Source organism: Ziziphus jujuba, chromosome 1 (genome assembly GCF_031755915.1).
Source record: "Ziziphus jujuba cultivar Dongzao chromosome 1, ASM3175591v1".
NCBI lineage: Eukaryota > Viridiplantae > Streptophyta > Magnoliopsida > Rosales > Rhamnaceae > Ziziphus > Ziziphus jujuba.
This window is the reverse complement of record NC_083379.1, coordinates 7,662,577-7,689,333: the sequence shown is the minus strand read 5'-3', so window position 1 is coordinate 7,689,333 and position 26,757 is coordinate 7,662,577. Positions and strand designations below refer to the sequence as shown.

Below are 26,757 nucleotides of genomic sequence, written 5' to 3'. Positions count from 1 at the left end.
TATATATTTAATTACTATTAATTTTCAAAGAAGCCGAACCTGTATCTAAAGTGAGTTGAAGAAAAATATAAAAAAATAATAATCCATCTTTCATTAATTAGCATTTGAGATAAATGATAATTTAATATCTATAATAGATATATTGATCTGTAATGTCACTTTCCATTTAATATTTAACATATGGCTTAATTTAATATTAAAATCTGAATCCATCTCACATCATGTAACTAACTAACTAAATAAAAAGGATATCGCCCGATCATGTACCTCTCTAACTTAAAAAAAATAATAAAAAAAAAATAAAAAATAAAAAAGAGTTTTTCTCTTCTCTGGTGTTGCAACAAGAAATCCATTCTAAAAAATAATTTTAATAATTTCTAAAGGTTTCTTGAATAAATTGCACATTAAGCAAATTCTTAAGCACATTATTTAATAAATGGCTGAGAATTCACATGCTGTGACTTGTTTTCTTCTCCAGAGGCTGCCATATCTAGTTCTTGACTGATAAATGTTGAATGACTCTGCAGGTTGTCCCCAGTATTTCTGAGTATTGAAGCTTCAGGTTCATCATATCTGTAGATCATAGATGATTGAGTTCTCAAAGGTAGATCCCAGTAGAATAAACGCCCTACCAATTGACTAATTGTGGACCAAAGAAGAGATATTTTTTCTGTAGACAAATTGTTGCTATGGAATTTAACAAAATATATCAAACATGGAAACAATGAAGCAACTCCTGTGATGATGAAGAGGCCGCCAAAACTTGACGCACTAAGACTAGGACTGTTTTCAGAGATTCTGGAACTTGAATTTTGGCAGATCTTTAGATGATCGAAACATCTTTCCAATTCTTGCATTTTCTTGTAATCTTCAGTCACACTCAGGATTGCCCTTGAAATGTAAGGTACAAGTGGTGACCCTATTGGAAAGGCCTTAAGCAGTTAATTGTATTAACATAAGATTTCCATGTACATATATTATATATACCTAACTATTTATATGCGTTAATTGGTTGATCACAATAAGAACTAGTCACTATAAGCTAGTTAACATGTTAGAAAAACATGTGTAAAGTAACTATAATTGCTATATGCAAATATATACTACTATTCTAGTTTATATAATTTGGTACAAATTGTACAATATTATCATGGTTTTGTTGAAGAGAGATACTCACAAAGCCAAAGCCATCGGATTTGTAGGTTGCTCCAGCCATTGTGTATCCAGAGCAATACTTCAAAAGAAAGAGCTTAAAGTGAGGGATTTCATCAATGATAGCATCAACTCCACCATTTTTACTTCCTTTAAACAATGCTTGGTGAAACTCCTCAAGGCTTACATAACTTTTTAGCCTAGATTCATTGAAGTTCAATTGTCTTGTTAAAAGATCTCTCACATAAGAATTCTTTCTGTAGCCAACATAATAATTGTTCATCCTGAGCTTGTTAATATTAGCAAATAATGGCTGCATTCTTTGAACTGTCAAAATTGTGGCTAAGCCAGCAGTGTAACTCTGTGTAATGATGAGTATCACAAAAACCCAGATGACCAACACAAATATTGTCCAGTTGTTCTTCACCTTCTTTCCTAACAAATTACATCAAGAGTAGAAGACTTTCAGCCAAGGCATTTAAGTCCAAATGTGTAACCGATTCCATAGCCTTAGCCAATGCCCAAATGGATCATATGCCCATAAACCATAAATATTTATCTCTGAAACATTGAATTTGGTTTTGAATTCTTTAAGCTACTTTGTATTGGGCACATAGGGTGTTAAACCCAAAATATCATGCATAGAATCAGTAACATTCTTCTCAATTGAATCTAACAAAGTTGATAACCCATAAGTGATTATACAAACATAACCTTCACTCATCATCCCTGCCTGTTTTGCAATTGGTAGTCATGTGGACCAATAATACCCTTGTCTCCATTGCTTTAATCGTCTCAAGCTCTTTGGAAATATTCAATTGTGTGGAAGATTGAGAAATGACACTTCTATAAAGAACCCGTGTATTGATTTTCTGTAAGGAGTCTGTTAAATATGGAATGAAACTGTGGCCGAATTCTGTGTCTTCATAGATGACAATAACTTGGCGCCAACCGAATTGTTGAACGATGGATATCAGAGGTTTTATCTGAGAGTTATCATCTGGGCATGTCTGAAAGAAAAATGGATTATGGCTTGGAAAGAAAGAAAGGCTAGAAGCTGAAATAGAAATGATAGGAGTTTGAGCTTTTTTTCCAAGATTGATCACGAACTTTGCTTCTATTGACCATTCTGGCCCTGTTAGAGCTTGTTTAAAATAGCCATGTGCTTGCACGTGCTTTTCTTTTATATAGTCATATATAGTTAGTTAGCTGTTCAAAATCAGTTTTAATCCTTCCATGTATATCAAAAAGATTGGTAGCTGCTCTTCTAATTGGTTAGTTGGTTAGATTGTAATGAGCTATTTAACTAGCTCTCTAATAGTTTTGTAAGTGTGCGATAATCATTTTTTGTTCTTTATTCTCTGAAATTCTTCTTATTCTTTCTCTATTTCTCTTTCATTTTTCTTACTGATTTTCTCAATTTTACTTGCTTTTCTTTTGTTTTCTTTTCTGCCAAACGCCAGTTATAAAACTTTAAGTTCCTTTTTTATACTTTCTCTTGGTATCAGAGCTATATTCCATGGCGGAACTACAAAATCCGATCCTCATTGTATCTCCTTTTCCAAATAATGTCATCAAGCTTGATGATTCTACTTTCTTCATCTGGAATCCCAAATTTTACCTATTATCAAAGGTCATAGATTTCTCAAATTTCTACAATTCTTTTATTATGAGGATTATTTGAAAGACCAGAGATTTGATTCTATTCAACCAGAAACAGCTTCACCAAGCTCCTCGATCAGTTCCATACAACTGAATAAAGAAGATTGGGAAATTTAGGACCAATTTCTTGTTGGATGGTTATGAAGCACAATTGAAAAAGAGGTTCTAGGGCATTTCAATGGAAAAGAAACATCCTTCAATCTCTGGAATGCTATCGTGAATAGGTGTGCGACTCAATCTCCTACTAGAATCTTTCACTATCGACAATTGATTTAAAGTACCAAAAAGCATGGTCTTTCTGTAGATGCTTATATACTGAAAGTGAAGAATTTAGCTGATAAACTAGTAGCTATTGGGGATAATGTTATCGAAAGAGATCTAGTGTTGTATATTCTTGAGGGTTAGGATCTGACTTTAAGCCAATTTCTACAGTTCTGCAAGTTAGACCAGAGCAATATACATTGGATGAAATTCAATATCACCTACTATCTTATGAAGCTCAACTTGAAGAAGAAAACATTGCATTTAATCATGAAGTAACACATAAAGCTGCTCATCTTGCTTGTGATTTTGGTTTAGTCTCATCAAATGGGGCTACTTTACATTTTGGTGCAAATCAAGGACGTAATATTGGCCATGGATCTTATGGTGGTTTTAATAACCAATTTCAAGCAATTGAGAATCACTATCACCCTCATGTTTCTAGTTTTCAAGAACAAGACTTTCAGGGTCAAGTCTTTAATGTTATTCGGCAAATTCTTGGTAGAGGAAGTGGTCGAAATTCAAAACCAACTTATTAACTCTGTCACACATATGGTCATTCAGCTCCTGACTTCTATAAGAGATTTGACAGTCAATTTATGGGACACACTACAGCAAACTCTGGTTACAACTCAAATTTTCAATATAATTCTCAGCCGTATGTTCCTTCTCAGTCTTTTGGGCAACAACAAGTTGTCACTCATTGATTTAACAGTCAACCTCAGCATTCTACTTTTCCTTTACCAGCTTCCTATTATCCATATTCTCAGTCACAAGCTTATAGTAACAATCAAAACTATTATTCTCAAGTACCTTACTCTGGCTATTAAAAGGGCTCAACTTCTTCCTCTCAACCTTCTGACTTTTAGATTTAAGGAAACTTGGCCTATATTACTGTTGCTTCTTAAAATTCAGGAGGATATAACCCAGTTTCACCTATTGTCACAGTTTCTGAGAAGTTTATCAGGAGATTGTCAAGTTGCTCATCCAATGACACTCACTGATTCTTCTCGGTATCGTAACAGTGGAGCAACAGATCATGTTGTTGTTGATGGTGCATCTTTACTTGACCAAGTTGAATATAAGGACACAACAATCTGATGGTTGGAAGTGGAGCACACATGGACATAACTCATATTGGTAACACTCTTATTCCTACTTGTCACTCAGCTATGAAATTGTTAAATGTGCTAGTTGTGCCTTACATTGCAAAAAACTTACTTAGTATTTTGAAATTGACTCATGACAATAACATGTTTGTTGAATTTTATTCCGTCATTATATGCTAAAGGATCATCAAGGGAAGTCCATCCTTAGAGGAGTGAGTGAAGGAAGGCTTTATAAGCTACTGCTTCCTTCCTTTCCAACTCATCAGCATAAAGCCATCTTAGTTACCTGTTCCAACTCAGCCTTGTCATAATGTTTTTCTTCAAGTCATAGGCCTCTGTTACAGTCTTCTACATCGAGAAATGCAGATAATATAGTTAGTTTTGATGTTAAGTGTCATAAGCAGAACTCTAGTGTTCCCATGATCTCATTTTGTTTCTCTAATTCAGTGTCACCTTGTATTTCAGTTTCAACTTGTAAGCCTTCTAATTCAGATTTTTGTTTGAATAATGAAGTTAGTGTTTGCACCTCTAATTCTTGTAATTCTGCTATTGTACCTACTTTTTCTATCAATAATAAAGGCACTACAGTTGAAAATCTTTCTTCTTTGTCACCTGAGTCACTGTTTTCTGTTGCCGTAAACTCAGTAGGTATTAATATTTTTCATAAAAGACTTGGACATCCTTCATCCAATGTTCTCTCTAAAGTTTACTTTGTGCAACCTACAATCCAATTCCCTCTTCATTTTTGTGATGCCTGTCAACTTGACAAACAACATTTAGTCTCATTTCCCAGTTCTTCCTCTCGTGCTTCAGCTCCTTTGGAACTAATACATACTGATTTATGGGGCCCTGCTCCTATAGTTTCCTTACAGGGTTTTAGATACTATATTCAATTTCTTGATGATTTTTTCTAGATATGTTTGGATTTATCCCTTGAAACTCAAATCTGAAGCTCTTCCTACATTCCTCATGTTTCAAAAATTAGTTGAACTCACTTTTGCTCGAAAAACCAAATCAGTTCAATCAAATTGGGGAGGAGAGTTTAAAACCTTCTTACCTTACCTTAACTCTCAAGGAATACAATTTCGTCACCCTTGCCCTCATTTACATCCACAAAATGGGAGAGTTGAAAGAAAACATAGACACATTGTTGAAGTAAGTTTAAGTTTACTAGCTAAGGCTAGTATGCCTTTAAAACTGTGGTGGGATGCCTTTAGATGTTCCGTTTATCTTATAAATAGACTTCCTACTCAAGCTTTGAACAATCAAATACTTTTTCAATTTTGTTTAATGAAAAACCAGATTTTCACTTCATGAGATTTTTTGGTTGCACTTGTTATGCTTTTCTTCGACCTTATAACAATCATAAGTTTCAATACCACAATCAAAAGTGTGTTTTCCTTGGCTATAGTCTTGATCATAAAGGATATCGATGTCTTTATCATACTAGTAGGATTTCTGTCACAAAGAGTGTCAAGTTTAATGAGATTGAGTTCCCATTTGCTACAAATACAAACTTTGTTTCCATGTATTCTTCTTCTTCTTCACATTCAAAAAATACTATTGATTTTTCAGCTTCGCTCTTCATTTATCATGGAACTTCAGTTTCTAAATCTCCTAGTTCACAACTTATTTCAAATTCTATACCTATCACAACATGTCGTTCTCCTCCTATTCATTCAATTGCTGATTTATCTATACCACCTTCTTCATCTCTTTCATCTTCTCGTTTGATTACCAAACCCTGTTCTTTACCAACATCTTCTGTTTATCCAATGGTCACTAGATCTAAAACTGTATCAACATCTTCTATTCATCCAATGGTAACTAAATCTAAAACTAGCTCACTCAAACCTAAAATTTTTCTCACTACAAAATATCCTCTGCCTTCAGTTTCTTTTGCTTCAATACAAGAACCGTTCAATGTCAAACAAGCTCTAACTGATCCTTCCTGGAAACAAGTCTTCTTCAAAATAACACTCGGACATTAGTACCCTATGATCCTGGCATGCATTTGGTTGGACATAAATGGATCTTTCGAACTAAGTATAAAGCTGATAGCATTGTTGAGCGGTTAAATGCTAGGTTAGTTGCAAAGGGTTTTCATCAAACTCCTGGTATAGACTATAATGAAACATTTAGTCCTGTGATTAAACTAGCTACAATTCGTATTATTTTATCATTGGCATTGTTGAATCATTAGGAAGTAACACAATTTGACTTCAACAATGCTTTCTTTAATGGTGACCTAACTGAAGCTGTTTATATGGAACAACCTCAAGGGTTTGAAGATTTGCAGAAACCCAATTATGTTTGCAAGCTTACAAAAGCTCTTTATGGGCTCAAGCAGCTCCTCGAGCATGGTTTGAAAAATTAAAAATAGTTCTTTTACATTTTGGTTTTAAGAATTCAATCTCAGATTCTTCATTGTTCATTCTCAAGACAACTCAAGCTTATATTCTTCTTCTAGTTTATGTTGATGATATTCTCATCAATGGAAATGATTCAGCTTTTATTTCACAATTGATCAAACAGTTGCATGATATCGTCTCTCTGAAAGATTTAGGGGCTTTGCATTATTTTCTAGCCATCGAAGTTACAAGGACTGATTCAACAATGTTCTTGAGTCAAGCTAAATACATATCTGATTTGCTAAAAAGATCTGCCTTAAATGGTGCTAAACCTATTTCATCTCCAATATGCTCAAATACAAAGCTTTCTAAAAGTGCTGGAGAACCTTTTCATGATCCTACAGTTTATAGGAGCATAGTTGGTGCTTTGTAATATCTCTCACTCACTCGACCTGACATTTCTTTTACAGTTAGTTCTCTAAGCCAATATCTATCAGCTCCTACTATGCATTGGGAAGCTTGTAAATGTGTCCTTAGAGATCTCAAAGGAACTTTATCTTATGGTTTAAAGCTCACTGCTGATTCTATTCTACAAGTTCAAGGGTTTGCCAATTCTGATTAGGCAAGTAATGTAGATGATCGAAGATCTGTAAGTGGATATTGCATTTATTTTGGCTCAAATTTAGTATCATGGAGCTCAAAAAAACAGCAAGTAGTTGCAAGATCCAGCGCGGAAGCAAAATATCGTGCTCTAGCTCATATCACCTTAGAAATTTGTTGGCTTCAAAACCTAACAAAAGAACTTGATTATCATATTGACTGTCTTATAATATGGAGTGATAATACAGGAGCAGCTGCTCTTGCTATTAATCCAGTTTTACATCAAAGAGTAAAGCATATTGAAATTGATCTCCATTTTGTGCGAAATAAAGTCATTCAAAGAAGCTTAGAGGTTCGTTATGTTCCCACACTTGATCAAGTAGCAGATATCTTGAAAATAACAAGAGTTTGTTTGAAATAGCCATGTGCTTGCACGTGCTTTTCTTTTATATAGTCAGATATAGTTAGTTAGCTGTTCAAAATCAGTTTTAATCCTTCCATGTGTATCAAAAAGATTGGTAGCTGCTCTTCTAGATGATTAGTTGGTTAGATTGTAATGGGCTATTTAACTAGCTCTCTAACAGTTTTGTAAGCGGGAGATAATCATTTTTTGTTCATTATTCTTTGAAATTCTTCTTATTCTTTCTCTGTTTCTCTTTCATTTTTCTTGCTGATTTTCTCAGTTTTATTTGCTTTTCTTTTGTTTTCTTTTCTGCCAAACACAAGTTATAAAATTTTAAGTTCATTTTCTGAACTTTCTCTGGCCTATTATAGCCTGCGCTCCATCATTCTTTATCAAATCTAGAGTTGCAAAAATCATACAATCAAAGTCATATGCTCATCCATGAATAGAAAATAACAAGAGCTAAATATTGTACCAATTTAGAAAATTTTTCCTAGAAGAGTTTGATAAAATGTTCCCGCTAATGTTTGGATGACTAGATTTTGTTACCTGCTGATGCTGCAACAGCAGCATCCCTTCCAGAGGTTTTCACCGAAAAAGACAATCTCGTCTAATAATTTGAATATGTAACATAGAAATCAGAATGTGGCATGTATATGTAATTTTGTGCCATTTTCCCGACTCCAGACTCGGGATCAAGAATTACACCAACGCGTACCACTTTCTTTGATCCTACACTACTAATTCCATTTTCAAAAGCAGCACTACAACAGTGGCTTGTGATCCCCAATAGTAAGACGACGAACATACAGAGATTGGCCATTTGGAGAAGGACCAAACTAAAGAGAGAAATTGTATGTAGATGGCTATCTAGATTAATTGTTTGTATAAATTAGTATGTTGGTTTGTTTTATGCATATATTATATATATAAGCATTGTCTGTCTACACGAGCAGTGACAAATGTGTATATATATAGCATCAGCCAGTGGTGAACGTGTACAGTAACTTCAAGGAAAGGCTCACCCCGTGTAGATGAAGGAAAATTGGACTGGATTCTCTTCTTCTCCGTTTGTATCGTTTTCTTTCCTTAAAACAGACGTCCAACCATAAAGATTCTGCACGAAGAAATTTAATAGCGACAGGTAGATTAATTTATTTCTTTTTTTTTATATTAAATACTTTGTTATTTATTTATTTATCTATTTTTTGGTAAATATTTAACACTTTGTTATATATATAGTATACTATTTTTTTTCTTTCTTTTTGGTAATATATATCTAGTTTATTAATGATACATTAATTAAATGGGCGTTAATAAACGCAAGCCGAGTTAAATGTCAGCCCATATGAGAGGATGTCCTTTTTCATTGGTGTGTACACTTGGACTCTATTTACGTAGAAATGGTAAAATGTCAGTCATGGAACAGTGTTTTTTCTACTCAGTCTTACGGGTTAATCCTTGACTTTATTCAAAAACAATAAAAGACAAATGCATACTTTTTTTTCCCCCTTTTTATTGATAAGAAAAATAGCCTTACTTTGATTTATGAATATACGTATATATATATATATATATATGCTTATGTATGTGCTTTAATTACTTTGAAGTAGCCCGGCGGGCATAGCTAAATGTTTTTTATATATGTATATTCACTTGACCAGCTATCTCTTGTACGCGGTCCTTTGGGAATCTTATTATGGATTTATTTAATATAATTCTTTTGTATTTTTGTCTAGTCTGGCTGGGCCCCAGGCGCCCCTCTCCCCTAAGACTCGATCCCGAGCACACACAGGCGGGATGTGAAAACTCTGCCACTTGAGCTTAATATACTTGTTCAATAATACTATTCCACAAAATTTCTATTTTTTTACTATTATATTTTGATTGAAGCATCCATGCATGCAGTTAATTAAACCAACTCTAAATAATATGATTTGTAACAACATCCATTATTTCTAGAAGTCGCAAGAAGAAATTAGAATTAATCAAATGTGTATACTATTTATTCAAAATACAAAATGATAAATATAATCATAGATTATTCTGCTGACGAATGAAAAACAATTTCTATTTACAATTAAATACATCATGAGTGCCATATCTTGAAAATTTTCATATCTATCAAGCACTGTACAGTTAATGTAAGCTTCGATTTCCCCATTCTAGGATCTCCAATCAAATTCCAAGTAAAAACAACAAAAACAAAACAAAAAAAAATTGTTAATTAAAAATTTAAGTTGAGAACAATTTGTTCGGCTTTAGAAATATCTTCAACTTGGACTCTTTCAAAATAGGGCCCTTTTCATCTTTCATAGGGGAATTTGGCCCAATACCCCTATAGGACCGAGCTTCATGAATTTTGCCCCCTCAATTCATTTCTTTTTTGATCTACCCCTTAATATCCCTTATAACCTTCAAACAAAACACAATTACTTACATATCCTCTTATTTTTAAAACCAAACAAAAATCAACTATTCCTTTTCTAAACGTCTTTACACTTTCATACAAATACAAAAATACAAAAAAAGCAAACAAACGGCTTTATACACGAACACACAAATACAAACAACCAAACCGAAGCTGTCGTGGAAAAGCCAAACATTAGGATCTCATCTCAGCACAGCGAATAAGGTAATTGGTTGAATCTTTTTCTTTATTTGTTGCCGTGGGACCGGTGTGAGTTGTTTTTGTGTGGATTTGGCTTTATGTTTATTTCTTTCGTTGCCGTGGAGTGGGTTTTTATTTATATATTTTGTGTTTATATTTTTTGAAGATTTAGGATAGATTGATATTGGGCATTAGTAGGAAATGAAGAGAGGAAAAAAATGGGACCGGTTTGGCCTTGATCGGTGGCCGGAGGTGGAAGAAATAACCAGGTGAAGAATCGGGTCGGTACTGGTTTAGGCGGGTTTATTTTTTGAAGATTTAGGATAGATTGATATTGGGCATTAGTAGGAAATGAAGAGAGGAAAAAAATGGGACCGGTTTGGCCTTGATCGGTGGCCGGAGGTGGAAGAAATAACTGGGTCAAGAATCGGGTCGGTGCTGGTTTAGGCGGGTTCGGGTCGACCCGGACGAGGGTTGAAGATGGATTGAACGACATGTCGTCTGGGATGAACGACACCCAGACGACACGTCGTTTTTTTTTTTTTTTAGTTTTTATAAAAAAATGTTATTTTTTTTGGTATAGATATATATATAGAATTGAAGATAAGAGAAAGAGAGAAAGAGAGAGAGAGAGAGAGAGAGAGAGAGAGAGAGAAATACTTTATGATTATTTTTTTTGGGTATTTTTTGGGAAAGAATGAGAGAAAGAGAGAGAGAGAGAGAGAGAAATTAATAGTAATTCATAAAGGAATGTAATACCGTCAAGAATTCCCTATTAGATTTTTTTTCTTGTATTCATATACAAAATAATGAAATATATTATGAATTTTGTGTCACAAATATGTATGAAAACTAGGATGCCGTTTATTTGATCCAAAAAGCATAAAAGCATCCTGTCTAGATAAAGGTAATATGTTTTAACGGTTGTTGACTAAGACCAAAAGGACCCTTACAAGCAGCAACATCAACATACCCATCCTTTCCACAAATTCCAACACATGCTGAAACCCTTAAATTACCATAATATATATATATATATATATCAGAGAGAGAGAGAGAGAGAGAGAGAGGGAGGGGGGAGAGAGAGAGAGAGAGAGAGAGAGAGCAAAAAGAAGTGAGGTCGCCGACTACTAGAAGACTGCACTTTGTTATACAAATAAATAGAAAAGAAAAAATGCTTATACATGTCAAAACTCTCCAATGGGGAATAAACTGTACAGTATCAAAGTGCTCTTCCTCTGCTGGCTAATGCTATTGCTATGGATATGTTAAAACTAAAACCTCTCAAGTGTGCATATAATCACAAGAAGCACCCTTCTTGCAATGACCACTCTCATGATACTTGCAAACTCTCTGTCCCTTAAACGGAGGCCTTGAAGAACCTCCCCCTCCCCCTCCCCCTCCATTACCAAACGATGACTGCCTGTTCCAAGGTTTATTACCCCCACCATAACCAGAATCCCCACCGTGAGATCTTCTATCCCTCTAATTTGAGTATCTATCTGCATTATGATTCCGTTCGCTTCCCCATTTCCCTTGGTTCCCTGTTGGTGCGCCCCAACCCGGATTTGGATTTCCTGGTGGTGGCCCTTGACCAGGAGAAAAGAGAAAAATACTTTATGATTAATTAGAATTGAAGTTGATAATTCCAGAGTTAGTACTTTCTAAAGGTATAGATATATATACATATATAGAGAGAGAGAGAGAGAGAGAGAAAGAGACAGAGAAGATCGATGCATAAAATTTTAGGTACATGGTTAGCTAGAAGCAAACACGCAAACACTTTATCCCCAAAAAAGAAAAAAATAAAAGATTAAAGAAGAAGAAGATAGAAAGATTTAGATGGCATGCACACTGGTATACATTAAATGTTCAGTAAATGTTATGGCATGCACAATATCCTTAGGAAGAGAGCGTATGAAATTGAGGATTGCGGATATTTATACATGTATGTATACATAATTGACAATGTTGTTAAAGGTAGATAAAAGTTTATTAATGTTGTCAATGTACATTTGTAGGTTGTACTTTATAATGGCACCAAAGAGGAACTTGCGACGTCAACCGAAGAAGGGAGTTAAGAAGGTGGAAAGTAAGAGACGCGGTGGTAGCACAGCAGCAGCACCCGACTCTAAGCGTCAACGTACTACTAGGCAGAAATCCAAATCTGAGACGGAAAGCATCAAACTTCGAGGGCACGTTCCACTTTCCTCTCCCCCATCTAATATGGTAAGTTTTATATTCATTTATGTTGTTTTGTGCGGTAAATTATAAGACATGTGACAGTATTTATTCATGAATGTGAAAACTGAAGAAAAACTTCACCCGATGGCCATCGGTAATTGCCGATAGGCCATCGGGCTTTTTTTTTAGTTCATTGTAGGTAGATTACCGATGGTTTCATCGGTAATTACCACTTGTGCAAAAATGTGAACCCATATGTCTTAAGATTTAGTTGGAAATTATTATTATCAAGTTAGGGTGGAAAAATAGGGTATGATTAAATCGTTGATGTCAGTTCCATTTATGTAATTCATATTGCAGCCCATCGATGCTCCAAAGGAACGGATGTTGCAGGATGCCGATATAAATAAAGGTAGGGCACATTCATTTGGGAATCCAATAGGGGCGAACAAAGTAATTACAAGTGTCCTCACAAGTGAGCAGCTCGAAAAGTATAGACAAACATGTTTTGGACACTTACTTGACATGAAGAACCTCCGGTTCTCTGGTCAGTTAGTGCATCACCTGCTTTGCAGACAAGTTGTGTCCAACAATCCAGAAGTACTGGAGTTTAACTTCGGCGGATCTGCAGTGCGGTTTATGAAGTGGGAATTCGCACTCATTAGTGGGTTAAAGTTTTGTAGGTACCCTTCGATGTATGATCTGCAAATTTCCAAAGGAAATGAGCTGCGCACGAGGTTGCTAGATGACAGGAGTGACTTGAAACCGCCCGAACTGGAATGACTATTCAAGGATACACTTTTTTTGGATGATTGGGATGCTGTTAGAATTGCGTTACTATATTTCTTAGTTCATGGTGTACTCGGAATGGATTCGAAGGTTCAAATAAAAAAAAATTCATTGATTTGGTTGCTGATCTCGACGTATTTAATTCCTACCCTTGGGGCATTCTGAGCTACAAGGAGACGATCAACTCATTCCACAATGCATTCCAGCAACGAGGACGAGGACGTGCAGTAAAGAATATATCACAGTATTATGACCTAAAAGGTTTTCCATTGGTGCTTTAGGTACGGTAATATATTTAATACATGTAGCGTTTACTTAAAATTTATATGTAATAACCTATAATTTGTATTTTGTAGGTGTGGGGGTTTGAAGCAATCCTTGATTTTGGTAACCAATTTGCCGACCGGTTGGAAACCCGTTGTCCGAGGATCCTTGGATGGCATACTCCAAGGCAACCGAACCATTTTGCTGTCCATAATTGGTTCTCCTCCAATAGCAATGTAAGGCAAATTTTGTTTAGACTACATGGTACGACTACATTCAAGTTACATTACCATAGTCAGTTTCCAAATTTACTTTTTTTTCCTTTCTTCATTGCATGTAGTATGTTGTGCACTGGATGTTAGATGCTACCAATGAGGAGAAGACTATGGATTACTGGCGAACAATAGCAGTTGACATACATGAAGTTCGCTACACATCACCTCCAATTGTAGCACCAATAATTAGCGCTAAAGATGTTGGCGCTAAAGATGTTAGCGCTAAAGATGCGTCCAAAGTTGAGGAGCATTCTAGTGGCCCTCCAGATGCTAATTTCAGGGTATGCAATTGTTACTTGCACGCAAATTTGTATTTCATATGTTGTACGAATATATGTTGACTTATGTTTTGGATATTGATATTGATTAGCTTGCTTGCTTGGAGGCAAAAGTTGATGAATTAAATAAAGAGATGGCAGCGTTAAGGAGGATGCTTAGTTCTGTTATTGACCAACAAAAGCATCAGGTATCATTTAGACAACTTAGTATACTTTACTTTAGTGCTTCAGCATTATTAAATTACATATTGTAATTCGGCAATTATTTGTTGTTAGAGTTTGGGAACTGCATAAATAATCATTGTGTTTTGCAGGCCGAGCATCATATGCATAGCCATTCACCGTCATCTTCGGTTAGACCATCCTCCCCTGTGGCACCGTCTGTTGGAGAGCAAGCTGAAGAATTTGATGCACCCATAGACGGTTCCAATGGTAGGAAGGAGGATGATGATTGTACTACACCGTTTGAGCCTATCGTACCTGGAGGACCCTATGTGGAGGATTCCTGGGCTTTGGTGCCATATCGGCCTTTGCATTTCGGGTGGGATATCGGTGCTTCAGCTGATAGTCCACATCATCACCAATCAGCTGAGATTGAGGTGGAAGATCGGAAGCATAACGTTGGTGATACAAGCCGATTCTGTCGAGTTTACCACCAGTCACATCACGTCATCTCTCCTTACACCGACCCGTGTAAAAAGAAGGTCAAATTTAGTCTTACTCGACCTATTGATGCATCAAAGGAGAGGGCATTCGATGAGTGGTATAGGGTGGCACCAAAGGAAGCAACCGTGTGTACATCTTATATGACGGTGGGAAAGGAATTTTTTGCTGAGCTACTGACTGATGAAGGATGGTTGAATTCCGATGTAAGTTATATGTTTTATGTTCATGTAAAATCATTGTGGTCCTATGTTTGGAATGATGTTTTATTTATGACCTCGCACTTGTTACTTATTTCCTTTAATGTGGTTTTGCAGCATATTGACACTATTTTGTATTTCATACGAAAAAGGCGGTTTGATAATGAGAAGATGTTCACCAACACCTGTGCCATATTAGACGTGTTATTTTGGGTAAGATGATGGGATGTTACTGCATTGCTTAATGTTATATTGATGATATTTTATATTGTATATATTTCATTATTTGGCAGTCATCCATCAAAGGGCGTTATCCCATATGGAGGGCATCTCGTAGCACATATTCATGTGATGCGACCCTTTGTAACTATGTGCGTGGGAGGTCACCCAAACCTAGCATGTCGTGGCGGATATGTGATTATGTAAGTCCATACATATATTGAAAAAAATTCTCACTAAGTTTCCCATTTTGTGGATAATGAGGTTATGTTCTAATTTGTAGGTGTACATCCCTGTCAACAATGGAGGCGCGCATTGGTTGGCAGCATGTGTGGACTTGAAGGCCCGGCATATTGATTTATACGATCCAAATATGGGAAATAAATATGTCCAGAATAGAGAGTTGAAGAATGCGGAATGCCTTACGTATATGCTGCCTTACCTATTGAGGGATGGGGGATATTACGGGAAGAATCCGGATGTGTCTCCCACTTTAGATCCATTTACGATGACCATGATCAAAGATGCACCCCGCCAAGATAATGGGTATGAATGTGTTGTCATTTCAAACAACTTGTATTGCTGCTGTTTTTTATTGTGGTTACGTGTGAAAATACACGTAGTTGGTTTTCATTAATGCTAATCATTAATGTTATTCTGCAGGGGTGATTGTGGCGTCTACGCTCTAATATTTATTGAATACATGAGTAGTGAGGAGAACCCTTCATTTGGTCCGCAAGACATTATGTTTTTTAGAAAAAAAATATGCTGTTGATTTGTACTTTAATAAACTTTCAATGTAGATCGTATGTTTAATGTTATGACGGTCTATACTAATGTTATCTTAATATGCTGAACCTATCTTTACTAATGACAACCGTTGAAAAAAAAAGAAAAAAGATAAAAGATAAAAATAAACCCTCGGTTGTGGTAAAAATTAAAGGAAAGATGATTATCGATGGTGCATCGATAATTCCCGATTCACCGTCGGTAATTACAGAAACGCTTTTTCGTAACCAACAAATAAACCCTGGAAAAATTACCGACGGTTTCGCTGGTAATTTCAGAATGTGTACAGTCCATCAAGTTTTACCAATTTGTTGGGCCCCACAAGTTCCATAATATGTGCTGAATGCAAAAACATGGCAAATAGGGATTCTAAAATTATAATAAGTGGAGAAAATCCCAAAAGTTAATAAATGTGTATCAAATTTTTCCAAAAAATGGGATGTCTGTTCACCCTCCGTAATTCCCGATGAAAACGTCGGTAACCGCCAAATTCCCTCGGAAAATTATCGATTTTTTCGTCGGTAATTCCCGAGGGTGTACAGTCCATCACATTTTACACATTTTTTGGGACCCACAAGTCCCATAACGAGTGTTAAAGCAAAAACATGCAAAACAGGGATTCTAAAATTGTACAAAGGAGAGAAAATCCAAAAATTTCATAAAAGCATATCAAATTTTACAAAAAAATTGATGACTGTTCACCCTCGGTAATTCCCGACGAAATCGTCGGAAAACTACAAATACTTTCTGGAAATATTACCGACAGTTTCGTCGGTAATTCCCGAGGGTGTACAGTACATCATATTTTGCCAATTTTTTGGACCCCACAAGGCCCCTAAGGTGTGTTGAATGAAAAAACATGCAAAACAGGGATTCTATAATTGTACTACGGAGAGAAAATCCCAAAATTTAATAAAAGTGTATCAAAGTTTGCAAAAAATAAGCAAACTGTTCACCCTCGGTAATTCCCGACGAAATCGTCGTGAACCTACAAATGCCCTCTCGAAAAATTACCGATAGTTTCGTCGGTAATTCCCGAGGGTGTACAGTTAATTATATTTTGCCAATGTTTTGGACCCCACAAGGCCCCTAAGGTGTGTTGAATGCAAAAACATGCAAAACAGGGATTCTATAATTGTACTACGGAGAGAAAATCCCAAAATTTAATAAAAGTGTATCAAAGTTTGCAAAAAATAAGCAAACTGTTCACCCTCGGTAATTCCCGACGAAATCCTCGGGAACCTACAAATGCCCTCCAGAAAAATTACCGACAGTTTCGTCGGTAATTCCCGAGGGTGTACAGTACGTCATATTTTGCCAATTTTTTTGGACCCCACAAGGCCCCTAAGGTGTGTTGAATGAAAAAACATGCAAAACAGGGATTCTATAATTGTACTATGGAGAGAAAATCCCAAAATTTAATAAAAGTGTATCAAAGTTTGCAAAAAATAAGCAAACTATTCACCCTCGGTAATTCCCGACAAAATCGTCGGGAACCTACAAATGCCCTCTGGAAAAATTACCGACAGTTCGTCGGTAATTCCCAAGGGTGTACAGAAAGTATTATTTTGCCAATTTCTTTTACCCCACAAGGCCCCTAAGGTGTGTTGAATGAAAAAACGTGCAAAATTTGGATTCTATAATTGTACTACGGAGAGAAAATCCCAAAATTTAATAAAAGTGTATCAAAGTTTGAAAAAATAAGCAAACTGTTCACCCTCGGTATTTCCCGACGAAATCCTTGAGAACCTACAAATGCCCTCCGGAAAAATTACCGACAGTTTCGTCGGTAATTCCCGAGGGTGTACAGTACATCATATTTTGCCAATTTTTTGGACCCCACAAGGCCCCTAAGGTGTGTTGAATGAAAAAACATGCAAAACAGGGATTCTATAATTGTACTACGGAGAGAAAATCCCAAAATTTAATAAAAGTGTATCAAAGTTTGCAAAAAATAAGCAAATTGTTCACCCTCGGTAATTCCCGAGGAAATCGTCGGTAATCCCAAAAAACTCTTTGGAAAATTACCGATTGTTTCGTCGGTAATTACCGAGGGTGTACAGTACATCAAATTTTACAGAGGTTATTACCGACGAAATATCACGCACTGTACACCCTCGGGAATTACCGACGAAATCGTCGGTAATTTTTCCAGAGGGCATTTGCAGTTTCCCGACGCTTTCGTCGGGAATTACCGAGGATGAACAGTTAGCTTATTTTTTGCAAACTTTGATACACTTTTATTAAATTTTGGGATTTTCTCTCCGTAGTACAATTATAGAATCCAAATTTTGCATGTTTTTGCATTCAACACACCTTAGGGGCCTTGTGGGGTCCAAAAAAGTTTTAAAATATAATGAACTGTACACCCTCGGGAATTACCGATGAAACTATCGGTAATTTTTCCAGAGGGCATTTGTAGGTTCCCGACGATTTCGTCGGGAATTACCAAGGGTGAACCGTTTGCTTATTTTTTGCAAACTTTGATACACTTTTATTAAATTTTGGGATTTTCTCTCCGTAGTACAATTATAGAATCCCTGTTTTGCATGTTTTTGCATTCAACACACCTTAGGGGCCTTATGGGGTCCAAAAAATTGGCAAAATATTACGTACTGTACACCCTCGGGAATTACCGACGAAAATGTCGGTAATTTTTCCAAAGGGAATTTAGTTGTTACCGACGATTTCGTCGGGAATTACCGAGGGTGAACAGTTTGCTTATTTTTTGCAAAATTGGATACACTTTTATTAAATTTTGGGATTTTCTCTCCGTAGTACAATTATAGAATCCCTGGTTTGCATATCTTTGCATTCAACACACCTTAGGGGCCTTGTGGGGTCCAAAAAATTGGTAAAATATAATGAACTGTACGCCCTCGGGAATTACCGACGAAACTATCGGTAATTTTTCCAGAGGGAATTTAGTTGGTACCGACGATTTCGTCGGGAATTACCGAGGGTGAACAGTTTGCTTTTTTTTTGCAAAATTGGATACACTTTTATTAAATTTTGGGATTTTGTCTCCGTAGTAAAATTATAGAATCAATGTTTTGCATGTTTTTGCATTCAACACACCTTAAGGGCCTTGTGGGGTCCAAAAAATTGGTAAAATAATATGAACTGTACACCCTCAGGAATTACCGACGAAACTGTCGGTAATTATTCCAGAGGGAATTTAGTGGTTACCGACGATTTCCTCGGGAATTACCAAGGGTGAACAATCATCAATTTTTTTGCAAAATTTGATACACTTTTATTAAATTTTGGGATTTTCTCTCCGTAGTACAATTATAGAATCCCTGTTTTGCATGTTTTTGTATTCAACACACCCTAGGGGCCTTGTGGGGTCCAAAAAATTTTCAAAATATGATGAACTGTAGACCCTCGGGAATTACCGACAAAACCGTCGGTACTTTTTCCAGAGGGAATTTGGTGGTTACCGACGATTTACTCGGGAATTACCGAGCATGAACAGTTATCTGTTTTTTTGCAAAATTTGATATACTTTTGTTAAATTTTAGGATTTTCTTTCCTCAGTACAATTATAGAATCCCTGTTTTGCATATTTTTGCATTCAACACACCTTAGGGGCCTTGTGTTGTCCAAAAAATTGGTAAAATATAATGAACTGTACAACCTCGGGAATTACCGACGAAACTGTCGGTAAATTTTCCAAAGGGAATTTGGTGGTTACCGACGATTTACTCGGGAATTACCGAGCGTGAACAGTTATCAGTTTTGTAGCAAAATTTGATACACTTTAATAATGCTACATTTAGCATGTTATTGGTTGGAACACACATGATTGAAGTTGCCGGATGGAATTGTTGTGAGTCTTTTACGGCGGTGTACAAATGTCAATTACCGATGATGCATTGGTCATTACCATTGGGCAGTAATATCATCCATGCAATAGTAAGAAAACATACAAACAACTGAACCAAAAATTGAAGACGGATTGATATGTTATCAAAACAATACGACAGATGAATTTGACAATAAAAGAACACATAAAGCCAACGTCTATTACGCCAAAACACATGTTACGCGGTTGACCAACTAATTGCATTCCTGACTACATTTCATACACACGCATACCACATAACATGGCCTCATTGTCTGAATATAGCATCATGCGATTGATGGGAGTTCGTTTCAGTGGTGCTGTTGGTTGTTAGTGCTATCAAGAGGTACGGCGGCGGAGCATGATCGGCTGGTGTGACCAACCTGTTTGCACCTCCCGCATCTATATTGATGACGCTCCTCTCCTTGAGATTGAATCCTCTTCTTTCTCGGTCTTCCTGATTGTTTGCCAATTTGAGGTGGAAGTACAACTTGGTTTATGACATCATCTGGAGCATGCCACTGACATTTATCTCCAAGTGGATATATGGTTTCCGAATATGCATAACAGAGTGAGTCAACTGAGTAATGCGCCGAGCAAAGGAAATATGGAGAAATATGTCGATGCTTACATGCTGCAATTGCATGGACACAAGAAAATCCATCAATGTCAAATTCCTTGCATGAGCACGTCTTATTTTCTAAGTTAACAACTCCAACGAACATGCCATGGCCAACAACTTGAAACTCATATAAGTTCATTGGCATAACACGTAAGCCTTTGCCATTATTTGAGCGGTCCTGCATGATTTTTTCCAACCAATTAGTAACAGGAGTTTGCATTACAGCAGCGTTAGTTCGACGTTCATACCACCACCTTTGCAAGACATCACGAATGTGATCTAGTAATGGCAAAACAGGTTTATCCCTAGCATCAATAAGCACAGAGTTCATGCTTTCTGCAATGTTAGTTGTCATTATGTTGTATCTATTGCCCAGAAAATGTGATCTAGCCCATTTTGAAGGACTTGCATCCTTGAGATATTGTACAGCTTCAATACTAACCCCTTCTAAAAGCTGCATGGCCTTATCAAAATCCTCAACAATATATGCTCTAGCTGCATCATTAAAAGTTGATATAATCGCGTTGACATTACCTTTAAACTTCTTAGCACGTAAATTTGTACCAAGATGATATGTGCAATGGCCATGGTGATTATTAGGGAAAACTGTACGTATTGCTTTTGCAATGCTCTTGTGTCTATCCGATATAAAAGCTATATTCGGATCATCCCCAAATGCTTCTTTAAAGCTCTCAAAAAACCATGTGTAAGCCGCATCCGTCTCCCCAGGGCCTATTCCATAAGCAAGTGGATAAATTTGATTGTTCCCATCCAAACATGATGCAATATATAACAAACCTCTATATCTATTCTTCAGTGTAGTTCCATCGACAGCTACGACTCTCCGCATATGCTGGAACCCTCTAATGCTAGCTCCAAGTGCCATGAAAAAATATAAAAATCTGTTTTGATCATCAGTTTCAATTCGAGTAAACGTGCTCGGATTTTTGCTCTTCAAAACGTGACTCCATAAAGGAAGTTTTGCATATGAATCTTCTAGCATGCCCCACAAACCTGATAGTGCAACTTCCTTAGCGGCCCATGCTTTGTTGTAGCTTATGTTTACTCCGTAATTAGAGCGAATGTCATGCACGATATCTCAAGGTTTGTATTGCCTTGAAATCCCATCAAACATTGGCTGGATGATGTCTCCGATAACTGAACTTGTTGCTTGACGATGATCCCTTTTCATGATATTTAAAGAGCAAATATGCTCATCTTTGAAGGCCCTAATCATGAAGGCCTCTGTATTATCACCATGTAGTTTGGTAGCACGCATTCGCCACACGCAATTGTCGTTTGCACATACAACCTCATATCGGAATCTATCCGACTTCTTGACCTTGAATTCAAAATTTCTCCTTAGTGCATAAAGACTAATCTTCTTCTGTAGCACATTCTTACTCGCAAAGATTTGGTTGATTCGAATGATTTCATGGGCATCGATGGATGAGAAGCGATGGTTGACCCTACGTTCAGCCATGGTTGCCGTCGAATCCTGTCGAATGTCCAAATGGTTTTCAATACGAGGAGAGGCAAGCACATCATCATTCACATTATCAATTGGAGTACTACCATAAGGAGACTCACCATGTCGACTATCACCAGCTGAAAGTCCCGAATGTTGGGTCCAACAAATGTCTCGTAACCCATCTTCACTACGATCAGTGTTGACCTCAACCTCAAATTGTTCATCTTGATCATAATCATGTCCACGATATTCATTCAAATCATTAATGTCGAAGTGCTCGTTATCATGATCATGTTCAGCAGATTGCACATTGTTTTCACACATTTGATTTTCAGAGAATCCAGGTTGAGTTTCCGGCATATGAATTTCGGTCGCTGGGGACTGCATGTCGGCATCAGAGGTACAAGTAGCTATCTCGGGAACTGCAGATAGTGGGGCAATAGTCATAAATCCTGAACTTATAGGTATCCTATTCACCACACATCCAGCAGTATCAATACTCTTTGGAACCCTGGATAACACATCAACAATAAGTGGAGATCTGTCTTGAGGTCTGTGTGAACTATACTCTTCTATAAAACTTTGTAGGTCTTCATCATTTTCCACAACGTACGGCTCACATGACAAACACACATGGTATATGAACTTGAAGATTAATTGATGTTGTGTAGAATCTAAGTTGAGAGCGTTGTAGACAACATCTTCAAGTTCGGCCAACGTACAATTCCTTTTGATACGTATAATCTTCGTTCTTTGACGTTGGTATCTCCAGGTACCTTCAGAACATACACTCCATGTTCCATCGTAGAACAGTAAAACTGAAATTTGTGACATTGAGCACAAAGAGTTTACCAATTCAAAACATACTAAGTATCTACTTCTGCAATCGTAGAATTTTTGCTGGAAGGTTTAACTATAATCCTGAAGCAAAAGTAATGAAAAAATACAAATACATTTTTAGTAAATGAGTACATAAAATAAGCCAAACAATTATGTTATTAACGCCTACTAGAATAGCATTTCAAATACAAATACAAATGCATTTTAAGTAAATGAGTAAAGATAAAATAGGAATGCATTTTATGTAAATGAGTACAAATGCTGATTAAGGGAAAAATGTTGCCATATATGTACACATATTTATATTTATAACACACCCTGTGAAATCTGATAGAAGGTACTAGCTGCTGGATAGAGAAGACAAACGAGTTTTGTAGTTGGTCAATGTTTTCCCTTTCTGACCATGTAAATGTTATTTTTTTAATACAATATTGACTAATTAAATTCTTATTCTTAGGCTAATATATAAATATATATATATTATCCTTCCCCCTCCTGGGGCCCAGAGTCCGTCCTGGCACACCGATCCGGGTTAGGCTCTGATACCATTTCTAGCCCAGGCTCAACCCGCATCAAGATATTGTCCTCATGATAATCCTGCAGAGAGATTTCTTTTCCTGTAAAAATTCTCTGGTTAAAAAATCAGGAATGCAATTTTGATTTCCTTTAATGTATGCAATGTCAAAGTCAAAAACACTTAAAATAGCTTGCCATCGGGCAAAAATCTGTTTAGATGCAAGATTTTGAACATCTTTTTCTAAAATAAATTTGGCACTTTGGCAATCAATACGAACTAAAAATTTTTGATTAAGTAAATCATCTTGAAATTTGGATATACATAATACTAAAGATAAAATTTCTTTTTTAATAGTACTATAATTGATTTGAGAAGATGTCCATGTTCCAGAATGAAACCGGACAATTTGTTCTGGAGAAGTAGAGTTGATTTTTTGTAATAGAATCCCGCCAAAACCTATGTCGGAGGCATCGGTTTGAACAATTTTGAATGCAGAAGGGGAAGGGATGCCAAGACAAGGAAGAGTCTTAACATGGAGTTTGATTTCTTGAACAAGCTTAGTATGAGTGGAAGACCAAGGTGGAGGTTCTGATTTTAAACGATCAAACAAAGGCTTACATTTGATTCTTAAATTATTATAAAAGTCAGCAATATAATTTAAAGATCCTAAAAATCTTTGTAATTGATTTTTATCTAAAATTTCATCAGGAAATTTATTAGCAAATTCAATGGCTCTTGTAATAGGAGTGATTTGGGATTGGTAAATATTAAAGCCTAAAAATCTGATTTTGGTTTGGAATAATTTGAGCTTAGAGGCAGAAACAACTAAACCATGTTGTTTGATTATGTTTAAAAATGTTGTTAAATGTTTCCAATGTTGATCTATGGATTGTGAATAAACTAAGACATCATCTATATAAACAATGGTAAAATGACTGTATTGATTAAAGATGTCATTCATCATATGTTGGAATTCACTAGGAGCATTTTTTAAACCAAAGGGCATTACATTCCATTCATAATGACCAAATGGAGTAACAAAAGCAGTTTTGTATCTATCTGATTCATTGATTTCTATTTGCCAAAAGCCTGATTTCATATCGAATTTTGAGAAAATAGTTGCTTGATTAAGTCTTTCACCGACAGAGCACTGTTCAATCACTGTTCAATCACTGTGATTTCACCGACAGAGCCTGATTTCAATCACCGACAGAGCCTGATTTCACCGACAGAGCACTGTTCAATCACTGTTCAATCAAACTATTCATCAACAGGAATCAAGACCTCCTTTGCCTATAAAAGGAGCCTCATTTTTCATTTGTAATTAAGTTTTTTAGTTATCAGAGCCATAAGTTTTTAGTTTTGAAGTTTTGTTGAAGGCAATATTGAGAGAGGATTAGAGAGTTTTCTTGGCAGAGTTTCTCCTCTTTTCTTCTTCTCTTTATTCCCCACAATTCTTCATAATCAATTGTAATATTTGAGTGTGAGTGTGAGTGCTTGTAACGCTTTGATTCTTCAATCAAGTAAGCATTCATTCATATCATTTATTTATTTTATTTAAATTATTTATTCATATATTGCTTGGCTGGTTCAACCGCCTTCAATATTATTGTTTTCATTTAATCATTTATTTTAATTATTTATTTTCATTTAAACATACATTAACTAATCAAGATAAACTCTGCCACCTAATCAACAAAAATACACCTTTTAAACCACATTGGAAACAATGATGGGTGTGTAATATCCCAATATCCCACATCGGTTGGAAAGGACAAGGTGTGATGCCTTATTAGTGTGAGACTACCTTTCCCTTCAAAACGCGTCTTGAAGGGAAAGGTAGTCTCACACTAATAAGGCATCACACCTTGTCCTTTCCAACCGATGTGGGATATTGGGATATTACACACCCATCATTATGAAGAATTGTGGGGAATAAAGAGAAGAAGAAAAGAGGAGAAACTCTGCCAAGAAAACTCTCTAATCCTCTCTCAATATTGCCTTCAACAAAACTTCAAAACTAAAAACTTATGGCTCTGATACCAACAAGGGGTTAGCACCAAGATATGAAGATATGCTGGATAGAAATGGAAGAGACAGAGTATGAATATGGAAGCGGAAGGAAATGAAAATGACAAAATAAAATATAGAGGCGGCAAAGCCAGCCAAGTATAATGAAAATAAATAATTAAAATAAATGATTAAATGAAAACTAAATGAAAATAATAATATTGAAGGCGGTTGAACCAGCCAAGCAATATATAAGTAATTTAATTGAAATAAATGAATGATAAATGCTTACTTGATTATGGAGAGAACCACAAGCTTGGTATCTCAATTGATTACAAAACACTCAAACTAACACTCAAATATTTTGATTACAATTGATTATGGAAGAACAAAAGAGAAGAAGAAAAAGAGGAGAAACTCTGCCAAGAAAACTCTCTAATTCTCTCTCAATTGAAACTTGATTACAAATGAAAAATGAGGCTCCTTTTATAGGCAAAGGAGGACTTGATTCCTGTTGATGAATAGTTGATTGAACAGTGATTGCACAGTGATTGAATAGTGCTCTGTCGGTGAACAGTGCATGAATAGTTGATTGAACAGTGATCTGCTTTCGGCTCCTTTGACTGTTCATGAACAGTGATTGAACAGTAAAGTCTCGTGATCTGCTTTTGTGGGTGGAATTTTGAAAGTAACTTTGTACTGTCAAAGATTCCTTCTTGTTAATTATGATTTAGTCAGATCCTAAATCATATGGATCTTGACTGTCTTGGTAGTCGGCCCATCGTGTGCCAAAAACGCCTTGTGATTTGGATGATTCTGCTATAGGTTGACTGGAGGCTTCATCAGATGTTTCTGAGTCATCTGATAATTGGTCCACTTCTTCAATTAATTTCTGAATGTGAGCAAGCATTTCTTTCTTTGATCTAGTTGATTTACTGGAAGTTTGACTGGATGATGATTTAATTGGTTTGGGAGGAGAAATGGGAAATTCATCCATGACCATTTTTTGAGTTCGGTCTGAATTCCATTTATCCCACCATTTAACTGAATGAATTCGGTGAATAATATCCTGTTCTCGAGAATATTGCCATTTGAATATCCAAGAAACTTTGTATTTAGACATGAAAATTAACTCAATAGGAAATCCAATTTCTTTGGAATTGATTTGATATTTTTTGGAAAAATGATTGATTAAGTTTTGAATTTGTGATGGAAGATGTTCCTTTTTAGGACCATGATCACACCACCATTGGAAAAACCAGCTAGGGAAATTTCGTTGAAATTTTGAATCCCAACTGATAAACCAGGAGTGATTAAATGATTCATTTTGGTGATAGAAAATATATTCCCAAGCATCCATATAATCATAATAAGTATAGGTATAGGGAATCATGGGGACGTCACCAGGATAAGTGATCTTTTTTGATTTATAGGCTGGTTGGTTCCATTCTTCTAGAGTGATTAATTTGTGGATCCAAAGTTTGTTGGAGATAATGGTTTGATTATCGTTTTTGTCAAAGAGTGGGGTTATGGTTGCTGATTGAGTATGGTTGAGGATGGCAGTATAGTATTTTAGAGTCATGCTAGGTGATTTGGGTATGAAATGAAAATTAGGTGGTAAAAATTGATTAATAATTTGG

The 26,757-nt window shown here is 36.1% G+C and overlaps 1 protein-coding gene across 1 annotated transcript in view; it reads left to right on the top strand.

The window, feature by feature from the left end:
- Positions 1 to 14,925: 14,925 nt before the first annotated feature.
- The window catches only part of LOC132803616 (uncharacterized), a 30,391-nt gene continuing 18,559 nt past the window's right edge, over positions 14,926 to 26,757 (top strand). Inside the window, exons 1-3 of the mRNA XM_060816877.1 lie at positions 14,926 to 15,015; positions 15,096 to 15,224; positions 15,305 to 15,567. Of these exons, the coding sequence (XP_060672860.1) occupies positions 14,974 to 15,015; positions 15,096 to 15,224; positions 15,305 to 15,567 (434 nt within the window). The 5' untranslated portion in view covers positions 14,926 to 14,973. The remainder of the gene's footprint in view (positions 15,016 to 15,095; positions 15,225 to 15,304; positions 15,568 to 26,757) is intronic.